The sequence below is a fragment of the Odocoileus virginianus genome, chromosome 3 (assembly GCF_023699985.2).
Source record: "Odocoileus virginianus isolate 20LAN1187 ecotype Illinois chromosome 3, Ovbor_1.2, whole genome shotgun sequence".
In the NCBI taxonomy this organism is placed as follows: domain Eukaryota; kingdom Metazoa; phylum Chordata; class Mammalia; order Artiodactyla; family Cervidae; genus Odocoileus; species Odocoileus virginianus.
Genome location: NC_069676.1, coordinates 31,438,767 through 31,450,792, shown reverse-complemented (window position 1 = coordinate 31,450,792; position 12,026 = coordinate 31,438,767). Strand labels below are relative to the sequence as shown.

At 39.0% G+C, this 12,026-nt stretch overlaps 1 protein-coding gene across 4 annotated transcripts in view; it reads left to right on the top strand.

The window, feature by feature from the left end:
* TNFAIP8 (TNF alpha induced protein 8) overlaps positions 1–6,138 on the top strand; it is a 136,247-nt gene extending 130,109 nt beyond the window's left edge. For all 4 annotated transcript variants that reach the window (XM_020871555.2, XM_070465138.1, XM_020871527.2 and 1 more), the window contains one exon: positions 4,491–6,138. In XM_020871555.2, the coding sequence (XP_020727214.1) occupies positions 4,491–5,056 (566 nt within the window). In that variant the 3' untranslated portion in view covers positions 5,057–6,138. The remainder of the gene's footprint in view (positions 1–4,490) is intronic.
* The last annotated feature ends 5,888 nt before the right edge of the window (positions 6,139–12,026 follow it).

The window sequence follows — 12,026 nt, the reverse complement described above, 5'->3', positions numbered from 1 at the left end:
ATATATATATTAGAGGCTTCCCAGGTGGCACAGTGGTAAAGAATCCACCTGCCAATGCAGGAGATGCGGGAAACATGAGCTCGATCCCTGGGTTGGGAAGATCCCCCAGAGTAGAAAATAGCAACCCACTCCAGTATTCTTGCCATGAAAAATTCCATGGACAGAGTAGCCTGGCAGGTACAGTCCACAAGGTCCCAAAAAGTCAGCCATGACTGAGTGACTAAGCACACTCATACATGTATATGTTTATCTCAAGCTCCTAATTTGTTCCCTCCCTCATCCTCTCTGGTAGCCATAAGTTTATTTTCTATGACTGTGAGTCTGTTTCTGTTTTGTAAATAAGTTCATTTATATAATTTTTTTAGACTCCACACATATGAATGATATCATATCACCTAGTATGATAATCTCTGGGTCCATCCATGTTGATGCAGATGGCAGTGTTTCTTCTTTATGGTTGAGTAATATTCCATTGCATATATGTACCACATCTTCTTTAGCCATTCCTCTGTTGATGGATACTTAAATTGCTAAATCTTGCTCTTCAAAAGAACTGATTGATGACAATAAGAGAAACCACAGTCTGAGGTGCTTCAAAAGAAGAAAACCACATATTTAACCAGGTAAAGAAGATATCTGTTTCTCTAGCTTTTACAACAAAGCACCCACATATGTATTTAGGGCTCTCATTTTTCAGGTCAGCATGTTTTCATGGAGAAGTGTTTAAATATAGTGGAGAGAGAGGCAGTTAACTTCTGCCTCTGTCAGAAGTGTCAGGTACCAGGTACCCTCGTAGGCCTAGAGGACGACACAGTGAACAAGATATACAAGTTCTGCTCTCAAAGTGCGTATTCTAGTAAAGTAAGACAGACAATGAAGATGTAAGCAAATGATGAAGATTTCAAGAACAAGGAAGTATGATGGTTAGCAGAGAATTTGAATACAGGAGGAAGGTGGAATGGAAAGAACTTGGTACTGGACTAGGTAAGGGAGGGGATGGTATGGTGGACAACTCCCAGGTCTCTGACTTGAGCACATGGATAGAAGGGGTGCTGTTAATTTAGATAGTAAAGAGTGCAGGAGTAGCAATCTGGGGACAGGAAGGAATCAAAGATTCAGTTTTGGACATGGTACATTTGAGATGCCTGCAAAATAGCCAAGGAAAAGAAAAACCTTGAGTGTGTTTGCAAAATGAGTCTGGAAAGGAGGTCAGGGCCGAGTGGTAACGGTGGGAGTCATTGGCCTGTGGGTGATATCTGAAGCCATGGAAGTGGATGAGATCACTCGGACGAGGATTGTGAAGGAGAAAAATGTGGTCCAGGACTTAGCTGTGAGATACACCAGACATTCCATCGATCTAGTGGAGGATGTAGCACTGACAGACACGCCTGAGCAGGAATGGCTAAAGGCGGTTAATTTGCAATTAAAAAAAAAGCAATCATATTTCATGATCACAGACCAACAATCCTGGCCAGCAACTCTCAGCCACAACTCCCAGCTGGCTCTGAAAAGGCCTTCACTAATGGAAAGAAATGTACTGCATGCATGTCTTCCCCACGGAGCAGGGAGCAGCAGCTTCATCCTCATTTTCAACGATGACTGTACTGGATATAATCCAGAGGATAAAATGCAAGTGTGAAGCTGCTGCTGTATTTCTGGAGCAGGGTTTGAAGTTCCTCTGAAACGAATGTGAAAGCCTCAGAGATCAACTTCTCTGTCCTGGTTCAGGTTTGGTTCTCAGTAAATGAGGAACGATCTTGCCTCATGGGCAACAGCCTTTCTTTTGCAAGAAGTTAAATGTGCTACACCAGAGAGTTATTATTGTCTTTTTTTTTTGAAATTAAATGGGACATTTAGATTTAATTTTTAAAAGTAGCCTATAAGAGGTAGAAACTTGCAAGTCCAGCCTTGGAAAGAGGAGCACAGAGGAGTCTTTAGAACTCTCTGTCTGGTTTCAGTTATTTCATAATGTACTGTGTTGCCATTTCATAGGCATTGCAGTAAATTCCTGATGGGATGTTTGTAGACTGTGCCACATTCTAATCAATTAAAAACAGAATAACCTTTCAAATTTATATAAAACAAATTGCTGAAATCCTAATTAGTTGCTGTGTACCTGAAAATTTGGGAGTATCCCTTCTTATTTAGGGTATGAGCTTCCCTGGTAACTCAGACAGTAAAGAATCTGCCTGCAATGCAGGAGACCCAGATTTGATTCCTGGGTCAGGAAGATCCCCTGGAGAAGGGAATGGCAATCTATTCCAGTATTCTTGCAAATAGAATCCCATGGACAGAGGAGCCTGGCAGGCCTCAGTCATGGGGTCACAAAGAGAAACAGAATAACCTTTCAACTTTATATAAAAGAAATTCCTGAAATCCTAGTGTGTCTGAAAATTTGGGGGTATCCCTTCCTATATAAATCAGGTTTATTATTTGTAGAGATCTGTGTCTTAAGTTCAGTCATGGGAGATAGTCCCTAGTCTTATTAATTTGATAATACTAACTACATGAATGAACTACATTCATTTTGACATACATTCTTTAGTGTGAGGCCATGCACTCTTGCAAAGCATTGAAAAGTAGAAATAAGTAATGAACTATTACTTAAATGATCAAAGTATTAAAAAGCCTGAAAATTTTCAACAGGTTGGCTATTTCTCGTGCTTTTTAACTTTCCATTTCTTTCTCAAAATCTATTTCAGTTCTTCTTCTGCAGTTTCAGTTCATGTTTCACAGGTTTAACTGTCAACGTTTGTGAGAGGACCATGTCTAGTTCAATCAAGATGTTCTTTCAGGGTGTATGGCCATTTAAAGTTCTGAATGACATCCTGGTAATTAGGTAATTCACAGCTATTTGTACTGTATACCATGAGCTACTTTGGCCCTGATTTCAAATCTGACATGGCAGTTCCACATCGAGGAGGTTACTTTCTTATAGCCCTTCCCAGCCTGGATTTGGGAGCGGCTACCTTTTTGTTTTCTAATGTTGCTAACATGTTCAAGCTAGAAATAATTTCCTAATTATTTCTAATAATATCACTGATGCCCTGACTCATTCCTGCATATCTGTATTTTTAAGCTTTTCATCTTTCATTACTGAGTGATTGCTTTCCAACACTCAGGCACCTAGGAGAAGAGGGAGGAAGCGCGGTTTAGCAGAACAGCATGCACCAAGTGGGGGAGAATCTTGGAGAGGAGAAAAACTAAACTTGGTTTGGGTAATAAACATTTATTGAGCATATTCACTGACTTGCTGTAAATAGAGAACATCACAGTGTCTTATTAATACTTAATACATGCAACTCTAATTGTATCTTTAATCTCTGTCCAGTTAAGTTATGATAATTCCAGAAGTGAACTCTAAGGATCTGCCTTTTCAAAGTGTGTTCTTCATGTGGCACATTTCATTAGCTCATACAGAAGGGTTATTTTCTCAAATCATATAAAAATTTAAAGGGCACAGTGGCCATTCATTAGATATAGCAAGTGACAGTGAGTTCTCCAAAGAATATTTCTTTCCAACACTCCGCTCTGGAGAGTTGACACTCAGTGTGGTTAGGATGATCAAACTGGTAGGTGCTGACCAGTGGCTCAGGAAATTTGACTTTTTGCAAATTTTGGGCTACAGAGCAAGGTTTTCCTTTTGATTAGCTTCCAAATCGAATTTGTCAATTTACTCAGTATCATGGCTCTGTCACTTTTTTCCTTTTACATTTAAATGTATTTCTTTAAATTGTTCTCAATTACTGTTGCTCAGAGAACAATTATGGAGTTGACTTTATATTCCTTATGTGATTCTTATAAAATTTAAACTAGGGAAAAATTGCATAAAAACTTACTCCTTGTGAGACATACTGTCTTTATAATCAGAGCCCTTTAACTTCTTTTTTTTTTTTTTAATTTTAGCTTATTAAAAATTTTATTGGAGTATAGTTGATTGACAGCATTGTATTAGTTTCTGGTGTATAGCAAAGTGATTCAGTTATACACATACACATATATTAATTCTTTTTCAGATGTTTTTCCTGTATGGATTATTACAGAATATTGAGTAGGGGTCCCCATGCTAGGGTATTTGGTGTGTAAGTCCTGAATTATCTACTTTATATATAGTAATGTGTGTATGATAATCCGAAGTTGCTTACTTATCCTTCTCCCATCCCCCTCTCCCCAGAGCCCTTTAACTTCTAAACGAAGTATTGGCTTATAAAGCAGAAGGTACGAATAAAACACTTGAATTGCCAAGAAAAACCTTCAAGATTAGGCATAGCCACCCATTAATTTCACCAGTGAGAACCTAATTCTGCCCCCCAAATGTAGGAAAATTATTTTGGTTCCTTTCTGAACCAAAAGCTAACGTTAGTAGGGGGGAGGCAGACCATAGAGTGTGAACATCAGAAGGAAAATACTCTTCCAGGTGAGATTTTTAATTTGCTCCTCTCGCTGATCTTTACTGATTTTTTATCTCCCCCCCCACCCTTTGTTTTCAGTGGCTACAGATGTCTTTAATTCCAAAAACCTGGCTGTTCAGGCACAAAAGAAGATCTTGGGCAAAATGGCGTCCAAGTCTATCGCAACCACCCTCATCGACGACACAAGCAGTGAAGTGCTGGATGAGCTGTACAGGGTGACCAAGGAGTACACCCAGAACAAGAAGGAGGCAGAGAAGATCATCAAAAACCTCATCAAAACCGTCATCAAGCTGGCCATCCTTTACAGGAATAACCAGTTCAACCAAGACGAGCTGGCGCTGATGGAGAAGTTTAAGAAGAAAGTTCATCAGCTTGCTATGACGGTGGTCAGCTTCCACCAGGTGGACTTCACCTTTGACCGGAACGTGCTGTCCAAGCTGTTGAACGAGTGCAGAGAGATGCTGCACCAGATCATCCAGCGCCACCTCACCGCCAAGTCACACGGACGGGTTAACAACGTCTTTGATCACTTCTCAGATTGTGATTTCTTGGCGGCCTTGTATAATCCCTTTGGAAATTTCAAACCCCACTTACAGAAACTGTGTGATGGTATCAACAAAATGTTGGATGAAGAGAACATATGAGCATGTGAGTTGAGATTGTGACTGCTCATGATTTATTTGAAGACGGAGCTCTGCTGATTTATGAAGGAAAAAACAAGAAGAATGTTTTAAAAGATTACACATATTTCAGAAAGACTATGCCCAATTCAGTTGTCAGACATTCATGGTAATGTTTTATGAGGCTTGTTTTATTTGAAGAAAAATGTATTGGCAAATATTCTGGTTAAAAACTTCTCAACAGTTAACAGATCATGGGAAAGATGTATGGTTGCATGATGCAAATACAGAGTTATATAAAGAAAGATACGTGTGGCTCCAAACCTCAAAGACATCTTTTTTTTAGGGCAGTTGTGTTGGTGGCACATTGGATATTTCTAACGTGTACAGAGTTGTGTATTTTGGTTCACCTTTATTCCTTACTATATATGTGTACCTCTTTTAAAAAGCCAAGAACCCCCTCTTACTGTCATTTCTCCTTTTGAAGCAATTCCATTTTCAAGTTTACCTTTTGTTAAAGATTCTTTTGTTAAAGACTTTCTCATTGACATTCAAAAGTTCCATCTTAATTAAGACATTCCGGTTTTAAGACAGTCGAACCCTCAGAAAAATAGAAAACTGCTTCTCTGAAATCAGTATTCTAGAAATCAGTTGTATTTGACATTATGAATAATTTAGTCTAACATAAGACTATGCTTCTGGAATCAAGTCCTGTTTCTTAGTAGCAACAGTAATACTTCCTCAAACATGAAAATTCCCCCAAATGACATGCCATTTGCCTTGAAATGCTTGCTGAGGGCTTAACTTGTATGTCATCTTGAAAATGTGCTGATGGAATCTCCATTTTTCATGTCTGTTTTAAATGTAAGAAACAAAGAGAAAATCTAGATCATTCCTGATATTGGGACTATAAAAAGTAAATGCTTTTAAGAATGATAAAACAATCTATACTTTAGTGGTGAGCCCATCAGAATAATTTAATTTAGGAGGAGGAGAGGCAAAAGGGAAGAACGAATCTTGCTACAGGAACATGAGAATGAATGCATTTCAATGTTTAGTAAGGTTTGATAGGTAAATAAAGTGTTACTTTTTTATTTAACTGATAAGATTTTGCTGTTTTGTTATTTGCTGTTTTGATGAGTAAACCAAAGAATATTTGCATTCCAAGCTGTTTGTCTGTTGTTTATATATAATTTTATATGTATGAATGATAAATAAGCATTTGCTTATTTTGTGAAAAAGAAATAGAAACCTGCTGGCTAACTCTATCTCCTAGGAAATAACAGATGTGGTCACCAGCACTAAATATTTGCATTGTCACTATGTCTGTGATTTAGTGTACTCCTTTGCCTTGAATTTGCCTTCCTCCCAGAATATTTATGTTAAAATAATAGCTTACCAGCAAAGGTCCTACAACTAAAATTTACTACAGGCTAAAGGAGATGGTAGCTTTCTCTGGGACCCTCACGTGCTTGTCTGAGTCAAACAGCAGAGGAAAAGCATCTCTCCCTATTTGATATTAAATCCTGACACCAAAATTTGAACTGAAATTACCATCCTCCCTTCCCTGGGCCAGTAGGTGACCACTGTAAGTTATAGCAATAGCATAGTGATTGCAGAATTGGTCCCTCTAGCTTCAGAGACTGCTAAGTAGCTTATAAATTTAGTTTAGCAGCCTTTCTTGACCAACTCTGGGAAAACCAAGAGTGTGTTATGTGGAAGCTACTGACCTAGCGCATTCTGTGTTCTACAGGATTCCCTCAGCAGAGGAAGTGTGGAAAATGGAGTACCCAGGCAGTTGGCTGATGCCCCTTGCTCATCTCTAGCTATAAACAGGACCAACCAGAGAGAGAGAACACCTAGGAATAAATTTAGATGAGTCTGGACACCTTGGGATCATAAACTTGTACCTTCAGGATGGCAGTCAGATGCGCACGGGGCAGGGGAAGAGCAGCCCTGAATTTCACACAGAAGGAAGGCAGTGAGGAGTATCTTGAAGCAGAGGAACCTGTTTGCTCCCCTGTTTCAGCATCATCTTCTCCTTCATCCTGTGCCTGGAAGGCATGACTTAGAAGGATCAGTTGTCAGTTTTCATCAGCAAGTTCATTTCTGATGCAACAGCACTCCCTTTGTGCATGAGTTTATTTGAGGTGGAAAGCTGGAAAGAATGCGGATATGCTTAGGATAGATAATTCTGAGCCAAGTTCATAATCATTTTAGGGTCTTATGAAAAACTGAATCTTTTTATTACATTTTGGAAAAAAATCATGAATTGTATTATAATTGATTTTTTAAAAATTTCTCTGCAAACTTTATGAGCTGATTTATTAGGTGAGTGATAATGCTACTGTTAACAACTGATATTACAGAGTAGATATTACGTGCCAGGCATAGTAACTCATTCAATGCCCACCACAACCTTCACTGTTCTACAGATGAGGAAACTAAGGCAAGAGACACTAAGGGATTTGCCTGAGGTCACATAGCTCTGGTGTCAAAACCAGTTTATATTAATAAAACCTTATTTTCATTTAATGATGATATAGGGGAAAAAAACAGCCCTAGAAACATCATTAGTCCAGAGAGGAGTGGGCAGTGTCCTTCTGAAATAGATTTTCACATAGTGGCGTTTTAGAAGGTATTTAAATCATACAGATCTGACCCATTCTGGGTATGGTTTTATGCAAAGAAGTCTTATGAAGTTTTCAACATGGCTCCTAATTTGGGGGCATTTCATGGTTCAAATTTTTAGTCCCTTTCCGAAACTTAAAGGTGCTTCCAATTAACAATAACTTTGAACATTGACCCCTGAAGTATGGTATGCCTCTCCCCGCCGGTGGTCTTTCTGTGGATACACATGGCACTCTATGTGCACGCAACTAAGGCAAGCAGAAGTTCACCACTATATTCCCCAGAAAAGGTATGGCATTGATTTAAAACTTCAACATTATTTTCCAGGTTGAGAGACTGGAAACATCAGAGCAAGTAAGCCTAAAAATAGCCTTGTGTTTTTCTGGTTACTATATCTTTCATATAGAACTCAAAATTAGTGAAAAAGAAGACCAAATGTTAGGAACTTTAATGGCACAGAAATAATGCTTCTTTTTTTGTCTTATAAACCAGTTCTTGTTTAGATTTTTTTCTCCCACCACGTTACTGCTTAAAAAAAACAAAATTTAAACTTTCTGGTGGATTCCTCCCCATTAAAGGACTAAAATTGCATTTTTTGTACTCTGTACATATCAATTGGATTCTTACTGAGCATTTTAATTTATCCTTGAGGTACCTGATGAGAGTACCTAAGTTATAATTTAGCATACAGATAAAAAATGTAAGATGAATGTGCCCATCCATATGATGAAATAGTTGTAGTGAAATGTTAAGAACTATTTAACTGCTAGGAAATTAAAATATCCTAAATTAGCATGTTAATAGTATTTATACTATTTTTACATTTTTATCCAATCTTGCATTTCCAAACTGGCATTATCTAAGTTAGTTAAACTTCGCAGTGTTCAAAAAAATCTGTTTTACTTGATCTATTGCATCTGTGGGCATAAGCCTCTATATTATTTGTTCGGCTCAAAGCAGGTTTTAGTACTCAGTGTTGTTTATGACATACAATTTTATTCTAGCTCTGATAATTTTCCTTGCTGTGATTCAGTTTTAGAAACTTTATAGAAACCCCCTAATGAATCACTGAGTCACTAACCAGAAAAATGAGTTAACTTTTTGCTTCCAAAACAGGACAGTAGGAAGATATTTAGGAGCTTATAATCACATATCACCATCGTGGCAAACTATTGGAAATCCATTTTCTCTTTCACTGAGGTGTCCTGCTGGTTATTGCATGTGCCCAGAGCCATAAAGACAGGTTTATCTCTGGGAGTTTCCCAAAATGGGAACATTTTTGTATAATATTGATTCATGTCTGTCTAGCCAAAGATGTATTTTCCATCTAGCAAGAAACATCAGCCCCAAGTTATAGGGGTACAAGCTACTCCAAAGACATCCTGTCTGCTGAGCCCTGAAAAAGGATACAGACAAGTCAGCCAGCGTTCACAGTTAAGAGAAAAACATCTGTGCCTCGGAAAATATTCTTAAGTACAGCGCATTGTGCTCTGTGCCCACCAAATTTCCATGCAGTCTTTGTAAGGGTAGCCAGCCAGTGGGTAAGGTCCCTCATCTTCCTTCATGGGTGGCTGAGGAAATTCTTTGCCTTCCCCACCAACAACTGCATAACTGTATTTTTGCCTTGTGGAAATAATTGGCTGATCAGGCACTTGGGGTTTGTTCTTAACACAGGGAAAGAATATTTGATTTTTAAAAGTATGAGTTTTGATTTGCAGAATGATCCAAAACAATATACTTCTTTGTACTTTGGTTTTTCCATTTAAAAGCTTCCAGATGCATGAAGTCGTTTGAAACTGCCTGATGTGAAGTATAAACACAAGACAGAGAAGTGAAGACTCTGAGTTTACCTACCTAAATGGTCACCATTATCTGGGATGATTGACATTTTATAAGAAGCTCAGGTTTCATTTTCCTGGAAGTGGGCTTTTATCAGCCAGCTCTCACCCGTCCTAAGTGACTTGTTAGCTCTCTTCTAAGACCGCTTGTTTTCACTAAAGGGTAAATACTTGCCAAGCAAATTTGCAAATATTTATAAGACATCTAATGTCCTAGAAGAAGACTTGCTGATGATTAGATAAAAGGGCCAGCATTATTGCTGTTCCCCAGTCATATGGACTTTGTGCTTTCATGACTGAAGAGGCACATTTTTAACTTGCTGAAATTGTCACTGAACAACGTGCAGTGAAATTCATGAGTAGAAACGTGCCATAGTATTTTCAGACATTATGTGTCTGAGCTTGGCATCTTTTCCTCCTGGGGACTCATTGTAGGGTGGCCAGGGGAGCCCAGCAGTGTCCAGAGGGCATGTCTGGAGCAGTTGAAACCAGTGTTACCAGCTCCTTGTCTGCCAGGGAGCCCTCTTTCCTTATCTTTAAATTTTGGATGAAATAACTACCTCATAGTTTCATTTTAAGAATAAAATTAAACAAAACAAGAAGAGCTTTGAAACCTCCTATAGACTATTCCTGTGTGAGGTATTGTTTACCTAAGCTATGAAAATAAGTCTGGAGCCTAAAACAAAATATACAACAGACTTCTGCAGCCTGAGAGAATTTTATTAAATCCAAGTCCTCTTTAAAAAATGTTTCTTGCTTTCAATTTAGGAAAATTGTTTTGAGTTGAATTATTAATCATTTGTGACACATGTGATCTCTTAGCCAATTAAATTCTGAATGTCTTCAATTATTTTATCATTCTGCTGGTTTTAGTTACCAGATGCTACCTAACAAGCAACTGCAAAATGTAGTGTTTTAAAACAACAATTTTGTTACGGCTCATGATTCTTTGGGTTAACTGGGCAGTTGTCTTTGATGGGATCTTACATGGTTGCAGTCAGCTGGTCGCTGAGACTGATGTCTTGAGAGATTTGACTGCTGCTGGAGTGGCTGAGCCTCTTCTCTTCCTGAGGTCTCTAGTTACTATTACTCAGGACATTCCCTAACTGCAGGAGCAGAGGTTTCTAGGCCTTCTTAAGGTGTATACCCAGAATAGGCACAGTGTCACTTCAGCTTCATTCTGCTGGTTGAAGCAAGTTACAGGCTACGTGTAGGGTCCTCAAGACTGCCGTCAGGACTGCAGCTTCTCTAGAAGAAAAGAACTCATAAATGCTGTCACACTCACAGTGAAGATTTACTCCAGTGAAAGAGCACAGATTAAAATCAGCAAATGAAACAGGAGCATAGAGCAGAGTCCAGGAGAAACCAAGTGCAAACTTCCAGCTGTGCTTCGCCAGTGGAGTTTTACAGATAACACGTAATTGTCTCAGCACTGATGTGTGATAACACATACAAAGTGTGGCCAGCCAGGGAGCTCACCTGAGCCTTGTCCAAGGTTTCTATTAAGGGTCAGTCTCATAAACGTGGAATGCCCACATGACGGACCAGAGTTACTCGGTCTCCCTATCCTCCAGAGGTCAAACTGATACACATGGGTTCAGAGTCCCAGATGAACAAAAACAGGTGTTTACCATCAATCACATAGTTAACATGAACTATGGTTATGACTTAAGGCACTGGATATGCACAGGGACTCTTATCAGACAGAATATGCCAAGGTCTTAGAGATTACCTCCCAGGAGCTAGTCAGAGATCGTCCTCTCCTTAAAAAGTACAGAACCTGACCATCCCAAGCCTGCTGAGTTATCCCTTCATTATGTATGGGCCCAACTCCAATTTAGTCTAGGAAGGACTACACAAGGGCATGGATCTTAGGATGAATGATGGTGAGAGCCATCTTTGGAGATTAGGTACCGTATCGTTATTGTCCCCCCATGGCTCCACAGAGTATATAGGGAATCTGGATTTCTTCATGGCATAGTTTAACTGGAAACAATATATACATATATATACACATTTATATACATTTTATTTATATAATTATATATATTTATATGTCTATAGAATGAAATAATATAATGAAATGGGCTCAAGTTGTTGCCCATGTGAAAATGTGATGTATATCTATGTCCCTTGAGGCCTCAGGCCAGGACACAGAAATATATGATTGAACTGACCCAAAGAGGATGACCCTTCCATGTTTCTTTCCAGCCACGCCACTGAACCAGATCTCATGGGTCCTGCCCATCATTTGGTTCTGTCTGCTCTCTTATCACTAATCACTACCCTGAGATCCTTGAGTCTGGGAGAAGAAACATTGACAAACAGCATGTGCTCTTACTGTCAAAGGAATGGAGCAGGCCCAGGAACACAGCCTGAGGATGAAACCCTGGGTGGGGTTTAGACGCTGACTGTTCCATCACCAGTGGTTTTCCTGTGGCTCTAGACAAGGTAGAGGTCTTTTCCTTTTCATTGGGTTACATTCAGAGAGTTGGTGTTCAAAGTCCTATTTGGGTAAATCACAC